Raw genomic sequence first — 26,708 nt, 5'->3', positions numbered from 1 at the left:
ACCTGCTGAGTGTAACATGCAGAGCCTGGCCTAAGAGAAGATGTCTGCCTCTCACTAGTCTGGTGTGGTATCCTGAGTCATGTGGCCTCTGGAAAACTCTGAAAGGTTGCTGCTGAGCTGTGAAAGACACCGGGATTCTTGGCCTCCAGAGGAGAGGGATTCAATCTGGGCCCAGTGACAAGGCTAGATCACTCAGAGCTTTTGTGTAATAAGGTTTTATTAAAGTATAAAATAGATAGACAAAGCTTCTGACATAGACATCAGAAAGGGGCAGAAAAAGTGTCCCCCTTGCTAGTTTTAACAAGCTGTTTTATGTCTGTTAGAAAGCTATTGATCAGATAAGAGAGACACCTCAAGGCTGAGGGAGTTTCACCAGGCCCCTCTCCCACAATATGCATTTTTGAGATAGGATGGCTGACGTGTGTCCTCCCCCAGCCATAAAACAATTGATATGAATACTGGTTTGTTGAGCTATTATCAGCCTAAGGTTTGAGTAAGAAAAAAGTTAGTCTTAGGTGGAACCGTTTTGATGAAAGGCAAATTCCAAAGCAAATACATAGTTTCATTAACATAGTTTAAGAAAAACATTTCCATAAGAAAAACACATTGGTTAGCTCAAGGTTTGAGAAAAGTTAAGTTCAGGTGGAACCAGGTGTCATCATGGCAACACAGAATTTTAAGAGAAACCTCCTTTAAATTTTGTATAGAGAAGAAAAAAAAATCTGATACTTGTAGTTTGTTTCCTCCTGCCACTTAAGGGAGAGATAAAAAATGTCTGACACTTGCAGCCTATTTCCTCTGTTTGGAGACCCCTGGCCTTCCTGCCTGTTACCCTGTCAACTCCATGCCACACTCACCAAGCTCAGGGCGAAAGAGACAGGTAGTGTTTTGCAATTGTTACGAAAATAGCTTTGAAGTGCCAACCCCTGGAAAGGGTTCCCTGGGCCACGTTTTGAGAACCACTGCACCTGTCAGGATTTATCCAGGAGCCTCAGGCTTGAGGATCTCCATCTGCTTTCTCTTGCCTGACTTCTAGACACAGAGGAGCTGGAGGACCTGGAGGTTGTGCTGGACTGTGTCCCCAGAGAGGCTGAGCAGAAGGCTGGCCTGGGAAGCTCCTGGTAACTGACCTGGGTGAGGACAGGGTGAGGGGACCTCTGTGTTCTGGACAGTACGGTGAGGGGGACATGGCCCCCACACAAGGGTAGCAGGTGTCCTTTCCACGTCAAGTCCAGGAATAGAGCAGAGCAAGGACAAGCAGAAGCAGAGGTTGACCGCCCAGGCCAAAATGCAGGCCTCTCTGCTACGCAGGGACTTGAGCCACCTGGACCAGATGCATGAAGAGAAAGACCTTTTTATCCAGAAGACGAGGTGAGTGGACCAGCTGGTCCCCTGCCCTGGGCTGTGTGGGTGCTCTGGCCATAGGGGTTCCCTGCCCTCCACTCCTATCTGACCAGCAGTAACACTGCTGTATGGATGACATGAAAGTTCACTCCTGAATGTGTGAGATGGAGGAGGAGAGGCTGTGTCAGCCGCCCCGGGCCTGATCCCATCCAAGGAGAGGGAGACTGAGACCTGGGGTACACTGGCCCGCTCACCCTGATTCTGGCTCAACTTCCAGAGGGGAGCTACGTGCCTGCCACAGGAGGATGGAATTCCTGGTCAAGCAGCAGGAGAGCATGGCGGCCGAGATGGCTGCGGAGAGGGCAGCCAACAACATGTAGGTCAGAGGTTGGAGGTGGGGCCTTGGGGCCAGTGTGGGAGCAAGGGGCTGCATCCACCCAATTGTGACCCGTATCTAGCGCCCGCTGCACCCGGGTGGCAAGGGGATGGACCCATCTCCTGCCCTTGTGGGAATCTGACAGCTGCAGCAGACACCAGGAGTCAGGTGGCCACTACCGAGGAGGGCAGTCACTTTGATACGGGTGTCCAGGGGGCTCTCCCTGAGAAGATGACCCGCAGGCTAGGACCTGAGTGATAGAAACAGCAGCCATGCAGCACTGGAGCAGGAGCACCAGGGTGGGCTAGGGGTGGGGAGGAGCGTCCAGCGCAGGGACCCAGATGGCACCAGGTCACGGGCCTGCAGACCAGAGCCATCTGGTCAGTGTCACTTAAGGCCATTCTCATAGAGATGACCCCACCCACTTCTGCCCTTGCTCCTGCTGCTGCTGCTGCTAAGTCGCTTCAGTTGTGTCCGACTCTGTGCGACCCCATAGACAGCAGCCCACCAGGCTCCGCCGTCCCTGGGATTCTCTAGGCAAGAACACTGGAGTGGGTTGCCATTTCCCTCTCCAATGCATGAAAGTGAAAAGGGAAAGTGAAGTCGCTCAGTTGTGTCTGACTCTTCGCGACCCCATGGACTGGAGCCTACCAGGCTCCTCCATCCATGGGATTTTCCAGGCAAGTGAACTGGAGTGGGTTGCCATTGCCTTCTCCCTTCTGCCCTTAGAGGGGGTATTTAGGGGCGGTGCATCTGTCTGTCCTACCCCATCCCCACCCACCTCATTCATCAGAGCATAACTGGGCTCAGATGACAGGGGATCTGAGGGACTTGAAGTAGAAATTTCAAGGGGATTTCTTGAAGCCCACCCCCCCCCACAAGGGGGACTTGGCCAAGGTGGGGGCTTGGTGGCTTTTGTCCTCAAGATGCTTCTGGTTGGCAGGTGAGTATGCTAGGTCCTTCCTGGGCCAAAACCAGGCTGGGCCTGCTGCTCTGAGGAGCTGGCAACCAGGGGCCAGCTCCCCATCCTTGTTAGAGAGACGAGCGAAGCGGGTAAAGGCAGCGTGGTCAGATCAGTAAGGGTAGGCCCAGCAGAAGCCTGCCTTCAGCCACGTTTCTGCCTACCCCGCTGACCACTCATCTCTTGCAAGTGAAAAATCAGGTGAAGGCATTGCTGGCTGGGGGCTGGCAACCCCAAGGCCCTGACTGCCGCTGTCCCTGTGGTTCCCAGGGCAGCCGTGGGCCGCCTGGAGGCAGCGTCGCAGCGCCTGTGCTTGGAGCTGGAAAATGAGCGGGACCTGCAGGCACGGATGATGGCTGTGCTACAGCAGAGCGAGTGAGTCCAGGCCAGCTGAGGGTGTTGGTGGGGCCTTGAGACGGAGAACCACACTTGGCACTTGACTTTCAAGCTGCTTAAAAATGGAAGAGTAGCCAAGACTTCCCTTTTTGTTCAGTATTTTTCACTTTCTCCACATTTGTTTGAGTTCTTAGGAACCGCGAAATCAGCTTTTTCTTCCTTTTTTCCTGCTTTTTGTGCCCCCATGGAACAACCGAAAGGATTTTTAAGTCTTAATGCCTTTTCTACAAGCATCCCCCCAGCCCCCACCCCCTAGAGAGATGCTCCACCTGGAGCTTGTCCTGGCAGCCCCGCTGTGCACCAGCCAGCATCTGGGCTGCTCCCCCCTCACCAGCCTAGGACGCCCCTGGCGGCCCTGCCTTTGTCCATCACTATATCTTCCATTTAGTTTTTTAAAGCTTCTAACTTTCGAAAGAATTTCAAGTTTACAGAAGACTTGCAAAGACAGCACAAAGAATCCCCAGTGTCCCCTTCCCCCCATTATCTGGTAACACTTTACAGCAAGAGGGTCCCACCTGGGGTGGTTACAGAGGGTCGTCCTGCTTCCAGTAGGAAAGACCTTCTGACCTCAATATTTCTGAAGATACTGCCCCCAGGAGGGCCCCCCAAGTTGCCTTTGTGTAATGTCTCCTCATGACGGTGGCCTAGGATCCCCCACCTGATGCCCCCCAGCAAGGGTCCTGATGGCCACTGGTCCCCTTTCTGGAGGGGGGAGATTTCAGCCCCTTGATGGAGACGTGGCCTGCAGGGTTCCTTCTGCGCAGCCATGCTTTTCCTATGGGAGCTTGGTGGAATTTGTAGTGCACTATGTGAGCCTGGAGAGCCCCTCCCCGCCCCTCTCACGCTCCCATTTTGCATTTACTGATGTTTCTCGCTTGAATCGGTTATGATGATGGCTGCCAAAGGGCGATTTTCATTCTTTTTTTTTTTTTTGTGGCGTGTGGAACCTTAGTTCCCTGACCACCTATGGTGGGAGCAGAGTCCTCACCACCGGACTGCCAGGGAGGTCCCTGCGAGCAGTTTTCTAATTCTGTGAGTCTTTCTAAGTGTGTGAGTTCTCATCCTGCTGTAGAGAACAACGTTGTCTTCACATCTCTCTGCGTCAATGCAGACTCTCCAACTTCTTTTCTGCTCAGTGACTTGTTCCTGCTCCATCTTCATTCATTTCAATGCTCCCATCATCCCCAGTTTGGCCAGTGGGACCTCTTTCAAGCTGGCTCCCTGTCGTTCTTCCAGCACTTTCTGGGGGTAACAATGAGTTCCAGGCTTGCTTGTTTATTGTTGCCCAGCCCTGGACCTGCAAGTTGTGCCCAGAACCTGGTTTCTTGCGGAGACAACGGTGTTTAGGGATCCAGGGTGGGTACCAGGGGGACCCACTGCTCCAGGCTGTCTCTCAGACAGAGCTGGGAAACACATGTGCTTCTGCGTGTCTGCTGAAACAGGAGTTCATGCCTGGAAGTCCAGATCCAACAAAACCAGAGGCTCACCCTCGTCTCCCGTCTGACCTGTCCCATCTCTCCTCTGACCTTCAGAGGCTCACCCTCGTCGCCCATCTGACCTGTTCTGTCTCTTCTCTAACCTTCAGAGGCTCACCCTCGTCTCCTGTCTGATCTGTCCTGTCTCTTCTCTGACCTTCAGAAACTTGCCACTCATTTTCCTCTGTGTTTTCACTCATTTCTCCTCCCACCAAGTGCCAGTCTGCTGACCATGCCCAGCTGCCTGCTTCTCAGGCCCTGACTCAGGGAGCCCAGCTGCTTGCCCCTCCTCATGTGGGTGTGGCCACTGCCCACTTACTTTCTTACTAATCAGCTAAGGTCTAATTTATATGCAAGAAAACACACATCAGATGTCCCCTCCGATGTCCCATCGTGCATCCCATCCGTCAGCAGCACTGATCCCAGCGATCATGGGTGTCCCCCCCCGCCTCATTAGTGCAGACCCTGTAGTGTTTACTGCCTTGCGCCCACTCCTCCTCCCTACACAGCAGCCATGAGGCACCTCCCTTCATGGCTGCAGAGTCCACTGCCGTTTGCGTCACGGCTGAGCAGGGCCGCCTAGGCCTCTCCTGGCTCCCGTTGGAAGCCCACCCGGTTCCCTGGCCCAGTCAGTGTTCCCCTTGGACAGCGTAGTGGCCCTCTGTCCTCTGGTGCAGTCGTCAGCTTCAGCTTCCAGCTCCATGACCTCGCTGTTGGTTCTTCCTCGGACGTTGCTCGGTGGGCACCAAGGCTTTGTAAATAACCCTGTCCACTGCTTGGCGCTTCCCTGAGCTGGCCACCACCTCTGGGCCAGTGTGTCCAAGCCTGTGCCCACAGCAGCCACACCAAGGGTGTCACGTGCTGACCCCTGGCAGCCCTCCCCCGGGCCTGTGACCAACCAGAAGTCACCCTTGAACCTGTTCTCAGGGGGATGTGCCTTCAGGGCCCTCGGTGTTGCTGCTGGAGTCTGTGTGCCCAGAATAAAGGGCACCTCAGGCCACAGGAATGTCGACAAGACCCCCCAACTCACAGTGTGGGCTGAGAGTGGGCGGGCCACAGAGCAAGTGTCAGCTGTCCCCAAGGTCATCCCCTGGGGGCGCGCATGTGCCATTCCACCTGGAGTGCTGTGGCACCCACCTAACCTTGGAGGTTGGGAGCTCAGACAGAGTCACTCACTGTCACCGAGCATCTGCTGAGTGCCAGACCCTGATCCCAGCACTTAGGGGTTGATCCCAGCATTTAGGCATCGTCAGTGAGTAAAACCCCAGAAAACCCTGCCGCAAGGAGCCTGTATCATGGGGAAGAGGCGGTGGGGCATGGTAAGAGGCAGGTAAGGGGGTGGGCGCCATGTGGTGGGGCCTCTGCTCCCCTGCGCCCAGAGAGCAGAGCTGCAGGTGGCAGGGGCCCGGGTGTCGTCAGTCAGATGCAGTGCCACATCCCTAAAGTGGCTGCAACGCAGAGGGGTGGCCCAGTCTCCCACCCCTGGCTGACGTGAACACCCCCACCTGCCAGGAACGCCTTGTGGCACATCGAGGTCCAGGAGGGGAAGCTGGAGGACGCCCGCAAGTCGGCCCAAGAGGAGGCTGCAGCCACCAGGAGAGGCCTCCAGGAGCGGGCAGCCGAGCAGCTGCACCGGGAGACGGGGGCCTTGGGGAAAGCAGAGCGGAACCGGCTGCTGCGGGCCCGGTGGGTCCAGGGCTGGGGTCCTGCCTGCCCCCTCCCCTGCCTGCCTGCCCAGGCCCATCCTTCTAGCCCTGGCCAGAGTGGCTGGAGCCATGCTCACTCCCTGACCTGACAGTGGCTTCCTCCTGGACACCCAGCCATTTTCTCTGCTCTGGCCACTCCTTCAGCCCATCCTCTTTGAGGCCTGACACTGCCCACTTCCCAGGAGCAGCCCCTTCTGAGCACAGGGCAGGAGGACAAGGTGTGCCGCAGGCCAGGGGGCCCAACCTCCCACCCCAGGGGAGTCCCTGCCCCCCATCCCACCTTCACAGGTTTCCTCCAGCTCCCACTCTACCTGTCACCGGATCTCCTGGTTCCGTGGAATCTAAGCCCATGGACACCTGCGGGGTCCCCATCTCCCTGCCCCTGCCAGGCACGGCGCAGGGTCCTCCCTCATGCACTTGGCCTCAGTCCCCTCCGGGTCTGCACAGCACGTGTTCCTGTCCCCCCTTCTCCACAGCATATGTTCTCATCCTCCCCTCCCCCAACCCCTGCAGGAGATGCGTGCACCTGCAGAAGGAGCTTGGACTCCGTCAGCAGAAGCTGGTGGAGGAAGCCCAGAAGAACCACCGAAAGGCCCTGAGGTTCCTGAAGGTCTCATTGGGGAGGTGCGTCTTTCCTTCTCCCCAATCTCCTTGTGTCCACTTCGCCCCCGCCAACAACAAGCCTGAGAAAGTGGGTCACTTGCCTTTATATTGAAATTCTCTGATTTTATCATTGAACCCTCACATCATCGTGTGTTTTCAGTTTTGAGCTGACAGCTGCTGTTTTCAGACAAGGACTGGTCTAGAGAAACTATCTCACTGTTTTCTCGTGGCTCATGTGCAGCCCAGTTCTCTTCCCGCTTGCACTTGGCTGTTTCCTTGGGGCTCTTCCCAGCCCTGAGGCTGCTCAAGCGGTGACCAGGCCCTCCCTTCAGGATCCGAGAGCAAGAGCAGAAGGAGGAGCTGGAGACCCGAGAACACATGCGCAGGCGCATGGACGCGGTGTTGGCCCTGAAGAACAGTATCTCCGCCAACCGGGTAGGAGCCCTTCCGGGATCCAGGTGGGACCGTGTGCGCCCACCTGCCCTTGGACAGCCTCTCAGGTTCAGCACGCCATGTGTTGGGGTCCCAGGCCTTCCTGGGGAAAGTGGGGCCTGGGGGTCAGTTAGGCCAGGGATGTGGGAAGGGATCTGCAAGGGAAGCCCTGGAGGATTTTCAGGAGAGGCAACTGGGGGTGCAGGGGGAGCGGTGGTGATGTCCTCACCACCTGTGTCTCTGGTACAGTGTGAGGTCACCCACCCCATAGAAAGCTCCATTGTGCCCGCATACACCTGCAGACGCTGGAGCCTCCATGTTCTCCTTTCCCAAGGAAACGCTCCGGAAATTTCAAGCATGGGGCCAGGCCAAGACCGAGCTGGCAGAACAGAAGGCCCAGGCTGAGAAGGAGGCGATCCTGGCCCAAGGTGGGGATGCCTTCAAGCACCTGTGCCATCAGCGCCGGTGCCAGGAGTTGGAGGCCCAGAACCGGTGAGCATGCTGGGGGCACCCCAGGGCAGTGGGGGCACGTCTGCCACAACTAGTGAGGCTGCCTCTCGCCCTGCATCTCCCCTCCACTCCACCCCACACAAGGTACCTCTCCTGGGCCTCAGAGCACAGCCCCTCCTGACTCTGCCGCCAGGCATGCCCCCTGCGTCGAGTGGCTCACTCCTTTGTCCCTGCACGGCCCGCCCCCCACTGACCCTCTGCTCCCTCCTGGAAGGCAAGGGTAGCCTGAGCTCACTTTCTGGTCTCAGGTGCTCAGTGATGCCTCAGTCCATGCTGCACCCCGTCATCCCCCAGGACCCCTGGGCCTTCAAGGTCCCCATTCGCAGGTCCCCAGGCTGCACTTACCCTGAGAGAAAAGGGTCCTCTGGAGGGCTTCCCAAGATGCTAGAGCGAGTTCACACCTCTCCCACCTCAGCCCAGCGTTGCACACTAGGCTCTGTGTCTCCTCTTCCTGCTGGAGGCCCATCCCTTGCCCCCCGTTTCCTAGCCCCATCCTTTGTGGTCACTGTTAGCATCTGCCCAGCTGTGGCCTCCTGGTCCTGCTGCTAGGGAGTGTCCCGTAGTCATACCATCGCCCCACCTGCAGGGGTCCCGGGGTTGGGGAGCAGCTCCTCGGTATCTGAGGCTCTCAGTCCTGGCACGTGGGAGGGACAAGTGGGGAGCAGCACCCTCCCACCCAAGGCTGCTGTGGTCTGAGCCTCAGCCAGGCCCCAGCAGCCTAGGGACTAGGAGAATGGGGACACGAGAGCCCAAGGTTGGCGCCCCGGGTCTCTGGCCTGGCCGCCCTTGGGCCTCCTCATCTGCTCCCCTGGAGCCCAGTGGGCCCAGTCTCTTGGGTCGGGGGCATCTGGCCCTCGGCCCAGACAGCATTCCCTGCAGTGCCTTCGAGGAGGAGCAGAAGCGCAGGAAGCAGGAGATTGTGAGTCGGCTCTTGAAGGAGGAGGCCGTGGAGGACCGGAGGAGGCCACGGCCCGAGCCCCCCAGACCCACAGGCCAGCGGAGCCTGAGGGACCAGACCTGGAGCTATGTGGCCACCTTCTGTGATGGGCAGAGCACAGAGGCCCCGCCCTGCTGTCCCCTGGTGAGCAGATGCCCCGGCAGCACAGGACCGTGCCTGCCAGCCAAGATCAGCACCACGGAGAGCGCCCTGGCCCCAGGACCTTTTCTCCTGGTGCCTGGTCTGATGCCCCATCCCCACCACCAGGGACACCAATGGCCTCGAGGCTCCTTCCCAAGGCAGGTGGGGTGGCAGCCTCCCCCGGTGACAGCGCAGGTGCAGGCAGGTGGCCCTCGGTCTCTGGTGCCTCACCTACCTGGGAGGCAGACCCCACAGCCACACATACCCTAAACAGGATCGTCTCGGGCCACCTTACGTGTACACTATGTCAGTGACCTGCTTACTGTGCCTGAAAGTGTGGGACAGGGATCTCTGGATCCTGTCCAGAGCCCAGGTGGCCCTTCCACTTCTGCCCTGTGCACCCCCAACCTGAAGGCCCAGCTCACTGGCTCCAACAAGGGTGCTGCTGGCTGAGCCCCCAGGCTTCGTTGCGTGTTGCCCCCCGGGGTCTCCACTCTTCTCAGTGCCCCTCTCCGCCCTGCCATCCTGGGCAGCATGCACCTGCATCTCCTGCTGCCTCCTCCCTGTTGTCTCACGCCTGCCCACCACCCAGAGTGTTCCTGCTCTTCTCCGCGGGGGGCCTTTCTGTCACCTGCAGCAACATCAACCTCCACCCTCATCCCTATTCCAGCCTGATGTCCCTGGACAGAGGCCAGGTCCAGCCCAAGAGCAGATAAAGGTCTGTGAAGGGGGGTCGGCACATATGTGGGCCCTGCAGAAAGGCTTTCATGATGTGTAGACATTTGTACTTTAAATGGAAGTGACAAACGATGTGTGCTATGGTCTCCGATGCAGAGTGGGGCCTGGGGTTCCCGGGGTTCTCCTTCCCATCTGTGTGTGGGGGTCCTGGGGTCCTGGGGGTCCTCCTCCCATTGGCGTGTTCTCTTTTCTAGAATAAGCCATGTCTTTCTCCCCCAACTCCAGGAGAACAGGTCCAGATTCCACCAGTCCTCTCTGCTGCTGACGGCCATCTCCAGCGAGTCTGTCCAGGGGGACAGGAGCAGTCTTGGCGGGGGGGAGGACACACTGGCTTGGCCGGAGATCCCTGGGCTCTGGAAGGAGGACTACAAGCCTTTCCAGGTAGCTCCTCGGTCACAGACACAGCCCCATCTCCCCCACCCACCCCCACCCAGTCCTGGTGACTGCTGGGGCCTTGCTCATGGGTGCTGCTCCATGGCTCCTCCTGACTGCCTCCTTCCCCAACAGCACACATGCTGGCAGGGGCCACACACAGCAGGTGTAGGCTGGGGCTCGGGGTGGGGGAGTGAGCCCTGATTCCTGCACTTACCACTGGGAAGCCTGTGGCTGGAAGGCCCACTCACACTTCCTTTGACAGCCTTCTGTCCAGGGCAGTGGTCATCTGAGCAGGCATAGCTCTGTGAGCCACGAAGTTGGCAAGTGTCCAGTGCATGCGGCAGGATGCTGGCCCCAGCTCTGTTTGTGGCCACCCAGGAGGGCATTGCCCCTATCTGTAGGCAAACTCATTCCCATCATTCTGAAGGCCAAACCATTTGGTTCTTCTGGTTCTGAGGAGGCCTGGCTGACGGGGCCGGAGCTCGACACTACCCCACTCAGGCCTGGCCACCGCACAGGGGTCACTGGTCAGCAGGCCAGCTTCCACCCCGGAGTGTGAGGGTAGGAGGGTGCCAGTCCCTGGGTCGGCCCCGGCACCAGAGCCAGACCCCCAGAGGCTCCCTCTCTAAGTCACTGAGACTGTCAGGGCGGCACCTTTGTGCCACTTGAAAAAATGTTGCTTCCTGTAGAAATTTTCAAAAACTTTTTCTTGGCCTGATTTTAAAATGCTTTCGAACTGTGGTAGTGGAGAAGACTCTTGAGAGTCCCTTGGACTGCAAGGAGATCAAACCAGTCAGTCCTAAAGGAAATCAAAGGATATCAATCAATCAATATTCCAATGAATATTCATTGGAAGGACTGATGCTGAAGCTCCAATACTTTTGTCAATTGATGCGAAGAGCTGACTCATTGGAAAAGACCCCGATGCTGGGAAAGATTGAGGGCAGGAGGAGAAGGGGACAACAGAGGATGAGATGGTTGGATGGCATCACTGACTCAGTGAACATGAGTTTGAGCAAACTCTGGAAGATGGTGAAGGATGGAAGCCTGGTGTGCTTCAGTCCATGGGGTCGCAGAGTGGGACACGACTGAGCAACTGGACAACAACCAAAAATCTAGAAAACCCACTTCTGCCATTATTTTCCAGAAATCCTCTAGGTCATGGACAGCTCTGCTCAGCCTCTTGTCCCCCACCCCCACGACCTTGCTGGTGCCCCACCTTGGATGTTGCATGCCCCCCTCCCCATGTGGCTCCCTCTCCACCCCATGAGGCCTCAGTGACCCTGGCTGTTCATGTCCCTCGCTCCCCAGCTGCCCTCAGGAAGGCCTGGCCAGGCTTTCCAGATGGCCTTGTCAATCCCCAGGTATCCAAGGAGGATGTGGACCGGAAGCCGGTGGGCGGAACAAAGATGGACAAGGACATCCTGGAGAGGACAGTGCAACGGCTGCGCGGTGGGGTGATCCACAAACAGGTGGCATCAGGGCGTGAGTTCAGAGGGTGCCCCTTCAATAGCAAGCCCAAGTTCATCCACTTCAAGGTGAGCCCAGGGTCCCCGGTACCAGTGTCCTCACCTGGGACTGAGGGTGACAGGGTCCCATGGAAGGGCTCAGGCACTGGCCCAGGAGGGCACTGGTCCCAGGGAGGCTGGGACTTCACAACTTCTCGGTCCCCCTGGAGGATCCAGGCACCACGCAACCCTTTGCTGGGGGACCCACACCCGCTGGTCCCCAGGCACCCCCTTCCTGCCCGAGGCAGAAGTCCTGGGAGACCAGGGAGACATCCTGGTCTCCCAGGCATGGCTGTCAGGTGCCAAGAAGCAGCCACCAGAGAGCTTTGAGTGTTAACTTTTCACTCACTCTTCCTAGGACTTTGATGTTGGCAAAGTGTACAAGAAGAAGATCACGCTGATCAATGCCACCTACACGATTAACTACTGCAAGCTGGTGGGCGTGGACGAGAGCCTGCAGGACTTCGTCCACGTGGAGTAGGCAGTGGGGCAGCCATGGGCGGGGCCTTAATCCCAGCAGCTGCTCCCAGAGCCTCCTTCTTTGAACCACACTTGGGGCCTGCAGGCATTTTCTGAAGTGTCTCCGACCTCTTCCTCAGGCCAGCCCCGTTTTCCCTGATGAATGGCTTGACATTTCCTTCTCTGTGTTTTGAGGTCAATGGCTGTGAGTGAGAACTCCCTAGGGGGCCTTGTGCCTCCTCAAAGTAAAGAGAAAAGCCATCTTTTTATTTCAGGACTGTGTACTTGAACTCTGTTTAAACTTTCAGTCTGCTCCAGAGTTTCAGGTTTCTTCTCTTGAGACCCTGCTGATGCCTGAGCCGGATCCTCTTGTCTGTGATCCCGTCTGTTCCCTGGAATCCTCTCTTCCTTCCTATTTTGTTTTCCCTCATTTGCCTCATAACGACCGTTACTGTGTCTCTGCAGGGCCCTGTTCTCTTCTGCTCCTTAAGCATTTTGACTTTGTCCTTAAGGGTTTTTTTCTCCTCCCCCTCCTGGCTCCTGCAGCTCCTCATCATCATCAGTGGGGAGGTCCCTGGGGCTCTAAGTACCCAGGTCTGCATGGCTCCTGCTGTGTGAGTGCTGCAGCCTCCGAGGCCCTGCCCGCTGCCCACAGTGCCTTCCGGGGCTGTGCCACTGGCCGGGGCTCTGGTCAGTTTCCCCGTTGGACTCGCTGTCCATTCTGTGCAGCTTGTGAGCCAGATGCAGTATCTTCGCTCCCTTTTCTGTCTTCCCTTGTTCCATGTTTATCACCAATGCATCCTCCACTGTCCAGGCATGCGGACAGCGGGGCTTTCCCGTGTGGCTAGTTCTCCCTGTGGATCTGTGGTTTCTGGAGGAGTGGGCGGGGGTGCACAGTCGGGTGGTCACATCACCTCGGCCACCCCAAGTCACCCTCCCCAGCCTGGATCAGGAACGTTTTATGGACAGCGTTTTCTCTCAACACCACGAAGATATTCCTCCCTGTCTGCTGGCTTATGCTGTTGCCGTTGGAAGTCGGCTTTCTGGCCAGTCCCCTGTCTTCATAGGTTATCCAGCCTCCTCTGATTGCCATGAGGTCACCGGGCCCTTGGGGTCCAGCATGTCCACCACCATGTCTGCTGTGGATCGCTGTCTCCTAGAGCTGCTTAGAACTCCATGTGCTTCCTGGTCAGGCTCTGCCAACAACTGTGGACATCCCTCCGCCCTGGCCTTTCACACTGTCCCCATCCATCACACACTGCCCCCATCCATCCTCACGGACCAGCCCTCTGTGAAACCTGTCTGCTCTGCACCCCCACACTTCCTGACACCTGTATCACACCACCTCTCCCCTCCCCTTCACCGTCATCTCTCTGAGCAGGTTTCTGGGGTCTGTCCTTCCATTCACTTCTTCTCTCTTTGATGGTATCTAATTGGCTGTTGAAACTGCTAATTTCACTTCCAATTCCAGTTGCCATATTTCTCATTTCTGAAAGTCCCAAGCTCTCTTTCAGATCAGCTGATATTTCTGGTTCTTTTCTCATGCCTGTAAAAGTCTCCCTTCAGTAATTCTGCCACCTGAGGTCCTGGGGTCTGGCCCTGCCCCTTGCCGTGTCCCTGTCAGTTTGTGCGCAGCTTTCAGGTCTGGGTTTTGACCCACCCACTGGCGAGATGCCATTCTGGGACTCTGTTAGTCTGGCACCAGAACACTTCCTTCCGACACGAGGAGCTCGGGTCTACTTCTGCCTTGAGCCCCTGGGACACTGCCAGCCAGAGACAGATTTTTATATTAAGTTTTTGCTTGTGTTTTCTAAGCAAAGTATAAGAGGTAAAATCCAACCTTGTGACAATGGACCTCGTGTTAGCAATTTTGTGGGGGGCTCCTTTTTTTCAGACTAATTCAGACAAAGTCCTTCCGAATCACTGGGAATGAGGGGCTGTTTTCCTGGTCCTTTTACTTGAAGTGGGGCTCAGATGGCTCCAGTTGAATGCAGCACCTTCAGTCCCAGCTCTCTGCCTGGCTCACAGCCCCTCACCTTGAAACCAAAATCCTAGACCCTTGGTTCCAGGCCTGGCTCATGCCACACCACAGCATCTGCACCCTCTGGGGCTGGCCCCTCCTTCCCTCCCTCCTTCCCTCCCTCCTCCCTTTCCCCTCCCCTCCTTTCCTCCCTCCCCACCCTCCCCTTCCCATCCTTCCCTCCCTCCCCCCCCTTTCCCTCCCTCCCCCCCCCCTTTCCCTCCCTCCTCTCTCCGTCCCCTTCCTTCACTCACACAACTGACACTCAGATGTCCCTGGAGCATCTCCTGTGGACTGAGCCCCTGGGAGGCGACAGGGGCTCAGCCCCCGGGACAGGGCGAGAAGGAGGTTCTCGATGGCCTGCCCGGGCACTGGCTGTCTGGGACAGTAGCTCCAGCCCAGCTGTGGTCCATGAGGGCAGGAGGCTCAGCCCTGCTCCATTGTTGTTCCCACAGCTTTGACCCCCCAGGCCCGCTATCAGCCGGCATGTCCTGTGAAGTGCTTGTCACCTTCAAGCCCATGGTGAGTGTCAGTCCAAAAACCAAGTTGTGGAAAAGGGGGTTTTCTACCATCTCGAGGGGGTGGTGGGTGGAATCGGGGTCTCCACTGCCCCAGGCTCCACGGGATGTTGTGATGGAGGAAGGACATGCTACAATGCAGAGGGAGTGACATGTGGCCTCCGCTTGGCTAATTTCCAAAACATGCTGGAGACTCTTCCTCAGCTCAGGCAGGGTGACACAGAGGCCCTTCTGAATCCCTGGGCCGCAAGTGTGACCACTGCTGCCCGCGGGTCCAGTGGGATGGGCTGCATCCCCCTCCTTTAGGCAGCAGTTGGGGGTGGGTTGTCCAGATAGCACGTGTCACACGGAAGCTGCAAATGTGTGGGTGGTTGGGGGTTTTATTTTTTAGATAAACAAAAATCTGGAAGGAAATGTCTCGTTTCTGGCTCAGACAGGTGGATTTTCTGTTCCACTGAAATGTTCAACAAAGAAATGCTCTGTGAGTTTGTGCTGAGCATCGGGAGTGTGGGGGGAGGGCAGGTTTGAGGCTGCTGTCTGGGGAGGTGGGGTACCCATGCCCATGCTGCAAACATCCAGAGAGTCTGCGCAGGGTGGCACCCAGCTTGCAGGACCCCCGGGTCAGAGGAGACCCTCAGACTCGTCTCAGGAGACCTGCTCCTCCCAGAAGTTCTGTGGTGTCACCTGATGGGTTTCTTTTGTGAACTATAGTCACCATGCAGCTCTCACATCCCCAGAGCTTGTAACTGGAGTTCATGCCTTCTGATCCCTCTACCCATTCTACCACCCCCACCCCTGCCTCTGGAACCACAATCTGGTTTTTTTTGGGTATCTGTGAACTCCATTTTTTTTAGATTCTACTGTAAGTGTAATCATACAGTACCCATCTTTTCTACCTGACTTATTTCACGTGTCATAATGCCATTCACATTGTTCCAAATGGCAAAGTTTCCTTTTTATGGCTGAATAATATTCCATTTTATATGCACCATCCATTCTTTATTCCATCCATCAATGGACACTTAGGTTGCTTTCACGTCTTGGCTTTTGTAAATAGTGCTACAGTGAATATGAGCATGCAGACAACTCTTCTGATGATACTGGTTTCATTCATTTGGACGAATACCCAAAACTGGGATCACTGGGTCATATTGTAATTCTGTTTTTAATTATTTGAGGAGTCTCCATACTGTTCTCCACAGTGGCTGCACCAATTTACATTCCTACCAGTAGTGCACGAGGTTCCTTTTTCTCCTCACCCTTGCTAGCACTTATTACTTCTTTTTTTTGATAATAGCTATTCTAATGGTATGGCTTCCCTGGTGGTTCAGTGGTAAAGAATCTGCCTGCCAATGCAGGAGATGTGGAGATGCAGGGTCGATCCCTGTGTTGGGAAGATCCCCTGGAGAAGGAAGTGGCAACCCACTGCAGTATTCTTGCCTGGGAAATCCCATGGACAGAGAAGCCTGGCAGGCTACAGTCCTTGGGGTGGCAAAGAGTCAGACACAACTCAGCGATTAAACAGCAACAACTTTCTAACGGTACAAGACAACACGGAGCTGTGGTTTTGATTTACATTTCCCTGATGATAAGTGATTCTTTCATGAGGACCTTTCATGTGCACGTTGGCCATTTGTATGTCTTGTTTGGAAAAATACCTATTCAATTCCTCTGCCCATTTTTAAATCATATTGTTTGGGTTGGTTTGTTTTTTTGCTATTCAGTTATGTGAATTCTTTACACGTATTTTGGATATCAACCCCTTATCAATGTGATTTGTAATGATTTTCTCCCATTCCATGAGCTGCTTTTTCATTTTGTTTGTAATCTCCTTTGTTACATGGAATTGATACTTTCTTTTAATTAAGAAAATTTTCATATTAATGAAAAGCAGAAAGAATGCAGTGTATCCATATAATTACTTCCTGAATCCAGTCACTGTCAACATTTGCCACGGTCACTTCTTCTGTCTATCTGTATGCTTACCTGGCCCACTTCAGAATGAATCAGCAATTTCCTATTGCTCAACACCCATCCTTATAAAACATCAGCATCTCAAATAAAATTAACCACATTCCTAGTCATCACCTCCCACTCAGTCCACATTCAAATGTACTGAGTTGTCCCCAAACCACCTCTACAACTGTGGTTTTTTGAGCTGAGATACAATCAAGCTCACATATTTCATTTGATTATTATGCTCTTAAGTCTCTTTTCTTTCAGGCTTTAGTTCTAGTAAAATACATACCTAGACATGGTATGTCTAGGAAATACCATGGACAGAGGAGCCTGGCAGGCTATAGTCCATGGGGGTCACAAGAGTTGGACACGGCTTAGTGACTACACCACCACCAGCACCACACATGGCATAGATATACCGTCTTAACTGCCTGTAAATGCACAGCCCAGGGGTATTACATACATTCACAGCACTGTGAGCCCTCACCACCATCTATGTCAGAGTCTTCATCTTGCAAAACTAGAGCTCTCCTTATTAAACACTCACTTCCCTCCCTCCCCCAGCCCCGGGCACCCTCCATTCTCCTTTCCGTCTCTGTGAACTTGATGACTTTAAGTACCTTATGTAAGTGGGATCACAGAGCATGTCTCCTCTTGTGAACAGCTTCTTTCACTGAGTGCAGTGCCCCCCAGGTCCATCCGTGCTGCAGCCTGTGTCAGAATGTCCTTTAGAGGCTAAGTGCTGTAGGGGGCTCTGCTTTTGGCGTTTTGTTGTTTGTTTTCATGCCCTGTAAGTTCTTTTGTCCCTCATCTCCTGCAGTGCTGTTATCTTTATGTTTAACTGACCTTATGTTGTGAAATGCTGAAATTCCTTTTTCATCCCCTTCTGTGTATCTTCTTTGTGGTGGGATTACATTTAGCATCCTAAAGTCACAACTATCCTATCTGAGTTTGTATCAGTATGACATTAACAGCTCACAAAAACTCCACTGCTTTACAGCTTTTTCCCACTCGGTTCAGTTGTTGATGTCACAAAATTACTTGTATTACTTGCGTGTCCAGTGACATAAATAGAAATTGGTAGATACGTCAGTTTCTTAGTTCTACAGAAAACAAAATGTGGAGTTGTAAACCAAAGTTACAATAACACAAGCTTTTAGGCTAAAAAATGCTTTTTAAAAGAATATGTTAGCATCTTAAATTATGTAGGAAACTAACATTGCTGATACAAACCATCGTGACTTTGACAGCAGCACTGGGTGTCTTCCTTTCCAGAGCCCGGGGTTACTGTCTGGGGTCCTTTCCTATCACCTGCGTGACTGGCTGGGGCATTTCCTGCAGGCAGAACTCCTGCAGCTCTTGTCCATCTGGGACTGTCTTCTGACGGACAGATTTTTTTGTTTGTTTTTTTAAATGATTTTATGTATTTAATTATCTTTGCCTATGCTGGGTCTTCGTTGTTGTGCAGGCTTTTTCCTCTAGCTGCAGTAAGTGGGGGCTACTGTTCGTTGTGGTGCTCAGGCTTCTTATTGTGGTGGTTTCTCTTGTTGTGGAGCGTGGGCTCTAGGAGTGCACGCTTCAGTAGTTGTGGCACGTGGGCTCAGTAGTTGCAGCTCTAGAGCACTGGCTCAGTAGTTGTGGTGCATGGGCTTAGTTCCTCCGAGGCATGTGGGATCTTCCCGGACCAGGCATTGAACCCTTGTCCCCTGCATTGACAGGCGATTCTTTACAACCGAGCCACCAGGGAAGCCCCTGAAGGACAGTTTTGAAAGTTTAGGATTCTCGACTGACATTTTTCTTCTTGGAGCAGATCGGCTCCTGGCCCTCTCTCCTCCAGGGTGTTTGATGAGAAATCTGCCATGATCTTACTGAGGCTCCCTTGTGTGTGATGGATCATCTCTCTCCTCCTGCTTTCAAGGTTCTCACTTTTTCTCTGGCCTTTAACAGTTTGATTACAAGGTGTCTCAGCACAAGTCTCTTTGAGTTCATCCTCCTCAGAGGTTATTGAACTTCTTGGGTGTTTGTAATCATGTCTGTCATTGAAGGTGGGGAGCTTTCAACCATTTTTTTTAATTTTTTAATTGAAGGATAATTGCTTTTCAGAATTTTGTGGTTTTCTGTCATACGTCAACAAGAATCAGCCATAGGTACACCCATATCCTCTCCTTCCCGAACCTCCCTCCCATCTGACCCCATCCCACCCTTCAGCCTGTCACAGAGCCCCTGTTTGAGTTCCCTGAGTCACACAGCAAATTCCCATTGGCTATCTATTTTACATATGGTATTGTAAATTTCCATGTTACTCTCTCCATACATCTCACCTTCTCTCTCCTCACCTCCCCCCATGTCCATAGTCTGTTCTCTATGTCTGTTTCTCCATTGCTGTCCTGAAAATAAATTCATCAGTACCATCTTTTTAGATTCCATATGTATGTGTCAGGATACAATATTTATATTTCTTTTTCTGACTCACTTCACTCTGTATAATAGGCTCTAGGTTTGTCCACCTCATTAGAACTGACTCAAATGCTTTCCTTTTTAAGGCTGAGTAGCATTGCATTGTATATATGGAATACCACAGCTTCGTTATCCATTTATCTGTCAATGGACATCTAGGTTGCTTCCATGTTCTAGCTATTGTAAATAGTGCTGCAGTGAACATTGGTATACATGTGTCTTTTTCAATTTTGGTTTCCTCAGGGTATATGCCTAAGAGTGGGATTGCTGGGTCATATGGTGGTTTTATTCCTAGTTTTTTAAGGTGTCGCCATACCGTCTTCCATAGTGGCTGTATCAATTTACATTCCTACCAACAGTGCAAGAGGGTTCATTTTTCTCCACACCCTCGCCAACATTTACTGTTTGCAGACTTTTTGATGATGGCCATTCTCACCAGTGTGAGGTGATATCTCATTGTAGTTTTGATTTGCATTTCTCTCATAATGAGCGATGTTAAGCATCTTTTCATGTGTTTGTTACCCATCTATATGTCTTTTTTGAAGAAATATCTGTTTAGGTCTTTTCCCCACTTTTTGATTGGGTTGTTTGTTTTTCTGGTGTTGAGTTGTATGAGTTGCTTGTATATTTTGGAAACTAATCCTTTGTCAGTTGTTTCATTTGCTATTACCTTCTCCCATTCTGAGGATTGTCTTTTCACCTTGCTTTTAGTTTCCTTTGCTGTGCAAAAGCTTTCAAGTTTAATCAGGTCCCACTTATTTACTTTTGTTTTTATTTCCAGTAATCTAGGAGGTGGGTCATAGAGGATCTTGCTTTGATTTGTGTCAGCAAGTGTTCTGCCTATGTTTTCCTCTAAGAGTTTTATAGTTTCTAGTCTTACATTTAGGTCTTTAATCCATTTTGAGTTTATCTTTGTGTATGGTGTTAGGAAGTGTCCTAATTTCATTCTTTTGTATGTAGCTGTCTGGCCAGTTTTCCCAGCACCACTTATTGAAGAGGCTGTCTTTGCCCCATAGTATATTCTTGCCTCCTTTGTCAAAAATAAGGCACCCATAGGTGCATGGGTTTATTTCTGAGCTTTCTATCTTGTTCCGTTGGTCTATATTTCTGTTTTTGTGCCAGTATCATACTGTCTTGATGACTGTAGCTTTGTAGTATAATCTGAAGTCAAGAAGGTTGATTCCTTCAGCTCTGTTCTTCTTTCTCAAGACTGCTTTGGCTATTCAGCATCTTTTGTGTTTCCATATGAATTGTGAAATTTTTTGTTCTAGTTCTGTGAAAAGTGCCATTGGTAATTTGATAGGGATCGCAGTGAATCTGTAGATTGCATTTGGTAGTATAGTCATTTTCACAATATTGATTCTTCCTACCCGGGAACATGGAATATCTCTCCATCTGTTTATGTCATCTTTGATTTCTTTCATCAGTCTTATACTTTTCCATATACAGTTCTTTTGTCTCCTTAGGTAGGTTTATTCCTAGAAATTTTATTCTTTTTGTTGCAATGGTGAATGGGATTGATTCCTTAAGTTCTCTTTCTGATTTTTCATTGTCAGTGTATAGGAATACAAGTGATTTCTGTGTATTGACCTTGTATTCTGTGACTTTGCTGAATTCACTGATTAGCTCTAGTAATTTTCTGATAGTTTCTTTTGGGTTTTCTATGTATAGTGTCATGTCATCTGCAAACAATGAGAGTTTTACTTCCTCATTTCTGATCTGGATTCTTTTTATTTCTTTTGCTTCTCTAATTGTCGTAGCTAGAACTTCCAAAACTATGTTGAATAATAGTGGTGAGAGTGGACACCCTTGTCTTGTTCCTGATCTTGGAGGGAATGCTTTTAATTTTCACCATTGGAAATAATGTTTGCTTTGGGCTTATCATATATGGCCTTTACTACATTGAGGTTCCTTCTATGCCCATTTTTTGAAGCATTTTTTTACCATAAATGGGTGCTGAATTTTGTCAAAGGCTTTTTCTGCATCTATTGAGATGATCATATGGTTTATATCTTTCAGTTTGTTAATATGGTGTATCACATTGATTGATTTGCGCATATTGAAGAATCCTTGCATCCCTGGAATAAACCTGACTTGATCATGGTGTATGAGCTTTTTAACATGTTGTTGAATTATGTTTGCTAAAATTTTGTTGGGGATTTTTGCATCTATATTCATCAGTAATATTGGCCTGTAATTTTCTTTTTTGTGTGTTGTCTTTGCCTGGTTTTGGTATCAGGGTGATGGGGGCCTCATAGAATGAGTTTGGAAGTGTTCCTTCCTCTGCAATTTTTTGGAAGAGTTTCAGAAAAATAGGCATTAGCTCTTCTCTAAATGTTTTATAGACCTCCCCTGTGAAGTCATCTGGTCCTGTGCTTTCTTTCATTTTGGGGGAGATTTTTAATCACTGTTTGGATTTCAGTGTTTGGAATTGGGTTGTTCATAATTTCTATTTCTTCCTGGTTCAGTCTTGGAAGGTTGAACTTTTCTAAGGATCTGTCCATTTCCTCTGGGTTTTCTATTTTGTTAGCATACCATTGCTCATAATATTCTTTTATGATCCTTTGTATTCTGTATTGTCTGTTTTAACCTCTCCTTTTTCATTTCTAATTTTGTTGATTTGACTTTTCTCCCTTTTTTCTTGATGAGTCTGGCTAGTGGTTTGTCAGTTTTGTTTATCTTCTCAAAGAACCAGATTTTAGTTTTATTAATCTTTGCTAGTATTTCCTTCATTTCTTTTTCATTTATTTCTGCTCTGAAATTTATAATTTATTTCTTTCTGCTGACTTTGGGAGGTTTTTGTTCTTCTTTTTCCAGCTGCTTTAGATGTAGAGTTAGGTTGTCTATTTGATGCTTTTCTTGTTTCTTGAGGTAGGTTTGTATTGCTATAAACTTTCCTCTTAGAGCTGCTTCTGCTGAATCCCATAGGTTTTGGGTCCTTGTGTTTTCATTGTCATTTTGTTTCTAGGAATCTTGATTTCCCTTCTTATTTCTTCAGTACCTCTTTGTTATTTAGTAATGTATTGTTTAATCTTCATGAGTTTGTTTTTTGCAGTTTTTTTCTCCTATAGTTGATATCTAATCTTACAGTGTTGTGATCAGAGAAAATACTTGATACAATTTCAGTTTTCTTAAATTTACTGAGGCTTGATTTGTGGCCCAAAATGTGGTCTGTCCTGGAGAATGTTCCATGTGCACTTGAGAGTGTATTCTTCTGCATTTGGATGGAAACTCCTGAATATATCAATTAGGTCCATTTGGACTAATGTTTCGTTTAAGGTTTGTGTTTCCTTATTGATTCTCTGTTTTGATGATCTGTCCTTTGGTGTAGGTGGGATGTTAAAATCTCCTACTATTATTGTGTTACTGTCTATTTCCCCTCTTTTTCGACTGTTGTTTTTTTTTTTAAATATTCCCCTAGCCCTTTTCTCTTCTCCTCCTGGGACCTTGCATTGCACATTCTGATCATCAGGTCAGGGCCTTGTCAGGAAATGTTTTATTACAAAACCAGTCTTCTTACTAGTTATAGGTCTATTCAAATTGTCTTATTCCTTTGTGGTTTAATGTTGGAAGGTTTTGTGTTTCTAGGAATTTGTGTATTTCATCTGGGTTATCCAGTTTGTTGGTACAAGGGTACTACTTTCTTAAAAGTGAAACTTGCTCAGTTGTGTCCGACTCTTTGCGACCATAGACTATACAGTCCATGGAATTCTCCAGGCCAGAATACTGGAGTGAGTAGCCTTTCCCTTCTCCAGGGGATTTTCCCAACCCAGGGATCAAGCCCAGGTCTCCCTCATTGCAGGTGGATTCTTTACCAGCTGAGTCATAAAGGAAGCCCATGTACTTTCTTAGAATTCTTTTACTTCTGCAGAATCAGTATTAATGTCCCCATTTTCATTTCTGATTTTAGTACTTTGAGTCTTTATTTTCTTAGTCCATCTAGGCAAAATTTTGTCAGTTTTGTTGATCTTTTTGAATAACCAACTTTTGGTTTCATTAATTTTCTCTATAATTTTTCTATTCTCTACTTTATCTCTGCTCTGATCCTTATTTTATTTTGTCCGCTAGTTTTGGAGTTTAGTTTGTTCTTTTCCTAATTTCTTGAGTTGTAAACATAAATTGTTTATTTTAGATCTGTCTTATTTATTAATGTAAGTTTTTATAGCTATAAATTTCCCCTTCAGTGCCCCTTCCACTGCATCCCATGAGTTTTGGTGTATTGTGTTTTTGTTTTCATTCATCTCTAGTTATTTTATAATTTCTCTTGTGATTTCTTCTTTGATTTTTTGCTTAATTTCCATAATTTTGTGAATTTTCTTGTTTTCTTTATGTTTTTGATTTTTAACTTTATCCTGTTGTGGTCAGAGAAGATACTTTGTATGATATCTCTCTTTTAAAGTCTGTTGAGTTTTTTGTGGCCTAACTTATGGTAAATCCTGGAAAATGTCTTGTATGCACTTGACAAAAACATATGTGTTGTTGTTGGGTGAAGTGTTCTGTATACATCTGTTAGATCCCATGGTTTATTGTGCTACTTAAGTTCTATATTTCCTTACTTATCTTCTGTCTGGTTGTTCTGTTCATTATGAGAAGAGTATTATAGAGCTGTATATTTCTCCTTCAATTTCCTCAGTTCTTCCTTCCTGTATTTTTGATAGTCTGCCAGATGCGTAATTGATTATAATTGTTACATCTTCTTGCTATGGTGAATCTTTTATTAATATACAACCATTGATCTTTTTGTTATTTCCATAGTTTAGCCTTTTCCAGAATGCTATATAGTTGGAATCATACAGTTTGAAAACTTTTCAGACAGACTTCTTTCACTTATGTAGCTATACACGTCTAAGGTTCCTCCATGTTTTTTTATGGCTATGGCTTGATAGCTCATTTCTTTTTAGCTGGCTTGATTTTTTAAAAATTGGACTCAGGTGCTCCCCAGTGTCATGATCAATACCAAGTTTATGATTTTGGGCATGTGAATTGTGTTCGCGGGTGGTGCAGAGACCTTGCCTCTCCCCCATGGAGCCAGATGCAGACCTCATCCATGAGTGTGAGGATGGGGTCAGAGCTCCATGTCCCCTCTGCTGTGGGGTGACAGGTGGGAGAGGAGACCTGCTGTGGTCACCCTGGCTCACTCAAGGTCTTCTGGCAGCTCTCCCTCGACAAAGAGCTCATCGACTTTGGCAGCTACACAGTGGGTGAAACTGCAATCCGGACCATCACGCTGACCAACACCGGGGGCTTGGGCACCAAGTTCAGATTTCTTCTGGCATCAGAGCCCTGTGAGATGGACACCTCCCAATCGGTCCTAAAATTAGTGAGTATGCCACTGCTCCTGGTCAATGCTGTGGCTGCTCAGCCAAGGGCAGCACGTGGTATCTCCTGCCCCAAGATACAGTCCCATGAGTGTGAAGTGGGTCATGAGTCAAAGGAGCCTGTTGATGTGAGTGGGATGAGGAGGGGTGACAGGACAGCCTCCAGTCCATCTGGAAGTGCTCGAGCTCTGTAGGGAGCACACCTTGGCAGCAGGACACTGTCCCCTGTCACGTGTGTTGGCAAGGCAGTGACCAAGCATTCTCAGGGTGGAGGCATCCCACACGCCTCAGGCTGAAAAGCTCAGCAAACCCTGCCCTGCACCCACACCTCTCTCAAAAATATGAGGGAGGCCCTGGTCCTCTCATCCGTGGAGACAACTTCCAAAACAGCCAGTGGACAGGGAAGGGTGGGGTGGTCATTTGGGGGTGAGCACAGAGAGAGAAAGTTTGCCTCACAATATATGTCTAAGTTAGTTGAAACTTTCCTATAAGAAGCACTTAGTCTGTTTTTTCTGCTGCATTAACGGGTTTCAGCAAAGGTCCTGGAAGGGTCTCCCCTGGAGAGGGAGAGGGCAGAGGTCCCCTGAACAGCAACATGAGCCAGCTGCTGCAACAGAGGTTGGGACCGGGGTGTGGACCCATAAGGGATGATGGGATAATGAGGGAATAGGGGGCACCGGAGCCAGGCTTGTGGAGGGAGGACAAGCGCCTGGGCCCTCAGGCTCTCCACAGGCACTGGCTCTGTGTCTCAGTGGGTGTCTGAGCAGCTGGACGGCAGCTTCACCAGGGCAGTGCCCTGCATGTCCCCCATGGACCCTGAGTCACACGCAGCAGGCACTCAGTCAGTGTGTTCCTAAGCCTAGGGGAGAGGCCTGCGGGTCAGTGGCCTCTGGGAAAGGAGCAGAGATGAAGTCAGTCTGCTCTCAGCCTGCAGGGGTCTGGGCCAAAGCCAGGAGATCTCTGGGCTGGAGCCTGGGGGGCCCAAGATCACAGTAGAGAGCAGCAGGTGTCCTGGAGGAACTCAGCCCCATGCCTGTGTGCAGAGTCTCTAGGAGGGGGCTGAGGAGGAACCCACCTGTGTTAGAGGAGGCCCTGAGCCCCAGGCAAGCTCAGCACAGGTCAATGGAGAGCTACCAAGGGGGTCATGCAGGAGCCCGTGGTCCCCAGCCCAGATCGTGGCCGGGCTCTCAGCGTGGCACCTCAGGGATGGCGGATTGGGACAGCTAATGGGAAAGGCAAATGGACTGCACTAAAGGTATCGTGTTCTCTTTTCAGAGTAGTGTCTTCACGAATGAAGACAAAGGTTTTTATGATAAAATCACCACCAGTTTTTCTGAGCATCTGATGGAGGGCAACGAGTCGTCCCCTACAGATGTACCAACCCAGAAGGAGTCTGGAAAGCTGGACGTGAAGGAGCAGGAGGAGGGGCGCCCCATTGGTGAGCTGGGCCTATGGCCTGCGCTCAGCATGCAGCCCTGGGCCCCTTGGCACAGGGGCCCCGAGTCCTAGCCGTGTGATGGGCACAGAGGCGGCACTCAGCTTGCAGCCCTGGGCCCCTCAGCACAGGGGCTCCGAGTCCCAGCCATGTGACAGGCAGAGGGGCTGCGGGTTGGGTCAGAGGGCCCCAGAGGACAGATTCCAGGAGCCACTTAGAGCATGTCCACACAGACAAGGCCAAACAACTGTGAAAACAGGTTGGAAGGGGTACTGTGTTACCTTTCCAGGACTTGGCAGCCCCCTCCCCCCTACCACCCCAGCCTGGCCCGCCATTCTCACCCCACCCCACCCCCATCTGGCCCAGCCCTCACACAGCTTTCTACTGTTTTCTCCTCTTGATACAAACCTCTCAAATCCACTTTCAGCTCCTCCTGCCTTGAAGCAAAGCCTCAGATGGTCCACTTCTCAGCCTCCCCACTCTTCTCCGCTGTCCTCTCTCAGACATGCTGCTCTTAGGCCATTTTGAGCAACTCAGGACCTTCTCCCACCCAGGCCTCCCACTCCAGAAGCCACAGTGCCCACTGTCTGAGTCCACCCAAGAAACCCCAGGCCTGGAACTACACATGGCATTGAAGTTGGGGGTCCCTGAGTTCCCAAGGCCCCCATGCAGGAGATGGCCGTGGGAGCTGCCAGAGTGGAAACACATCCATATGAACCTGGGGCCACGGTGACAGCCTCTTGTGCCAACGAGCCAGGCTGTCTACCTGCACTGACCCTACTGCCCTGTGACCCCTGTCCTGGCACAGAAGGGTCAGGACACCCTGCCCAGGCCTGGGACACGACCTCACTCCACTCTGGTCCTCCTGTGCCACCAAGTGGCCCTTCTTTGCAGAGCTGGATCAGGGGGAAGGGTGGAGGCCCTGCCTGGGTCAAGGTGCCCTCTATGAGGGCCCTCACCAGCCCTGGGGACAGGTGAGGGGGCAGCACGTGATATTGTCAGGATGAGCCATCTGTTCAGGAGAGCTGGGGTGGCCTCCA

At 51.2% G+C, this 26,708-nt stretch overlaps 1 protein-coding gene across 19 annotated transcripts in view; it reads left to right on the top strand.

Annotated features, from left to right (window-relative positions):
- Window positions 1-26,708, top strand: part of CFAP74 (cilia and flagella associated protein 74) — an 85,521-nt gene that overhangs the window by 27,435 nt on the left and 31,378 nt on the right. For 11 of the 19 annotated variants that reach the window (XR_014053206.1, XR_014053205.1, XR_014053204.1 and 8 more), the window contains exons 3-19: window positions 1,037-1,121; window positions 1,231-1,371; window positions 1,622-1,720; window positions 2,952-3,056; window positions 6,065-6,238; window positions 6,772-6,882; window positions 7,194-7,296; window positions 7,628-7,785; window positions 8,683-8,884; window positions 9,552-9,599; window positions 9,845-10,000; window positions 11,359-11,532; window positions 11,861-11,979; window positions 14,437-14,503; window positions 14,891-14,980; window positions 24,071-24,235; window positions 25,509-25,671. Coding sequence is in view for 14 of the 19 variants with exons in the window: in XM_081488367.1 (XP_081344493.1) it covers window positions 1,037-1,121; window positions 1,231-1,371; window positions 1,622-1,720; window positions 2,952-3,056; window positions 6,065-6,238; window positions 6,772-6,882; window positions 7,194-7,296; window positions 7,628-7,785; window positions 8,683-8,884; window positions 9,552-9,599; window positions 9,845-10,000; window positions 11,359-11,532; window positions 11,861-11,979; window positions 14,437-14,503; window positions 14,891-14,980; window positions 24,071-24,235; window positions 25,509-25,671 (2,160 nt within the window). In the remaining 5 variants the exon portion in view is untranslated. Of the gene's footprint in view, window positions 1-1,036; window positions 1,135-1,230; window positions 1,372-1,621; window positions 1,721-2,951; window positions 3,057-6,064; window positions 6,239-6,771; window positions 6,883-7,193; window positions 7,297-7,627; window positions 7,786-8,682; window positions 8,885-9,551; window positions 9,600-9,844; window positions 10,001-11,358; window positions 11,533-11,860; window positions 11,980-14,436; window positions 14,504-14,890; window positions 14,981-24,070; window positions 24,236-25,508; window positions 25,672-26,708 lie in introns of all 19 variants that reach the window. The other 8 variants (XM_081488374.1, XM_081488372.1, XM_081488371.1 and 5 more) reach the window with 2 other exon arrangements.

Source organism: Giraffa tippelskirchi, chromosome 5 (genome assembly GCF_054371585.1).
Source record: "Giraffa tippelskirchi isolate mGirTip1 chromosome 5, T2T-mGirTip1v1.2.pri, whole genome shotgun sequence".
NCBI lineage: Eukaryota > Metazoa > Chordata > Mammalia > Artiodactyla > Giraffidae > Giraffa > Giraffa tippelskirchi.
The sequence above is the reverse complement of the archived record's forward strand: the minus strand, read 5'-3'. Positions and strand labels throughout refer to the sequence as shown.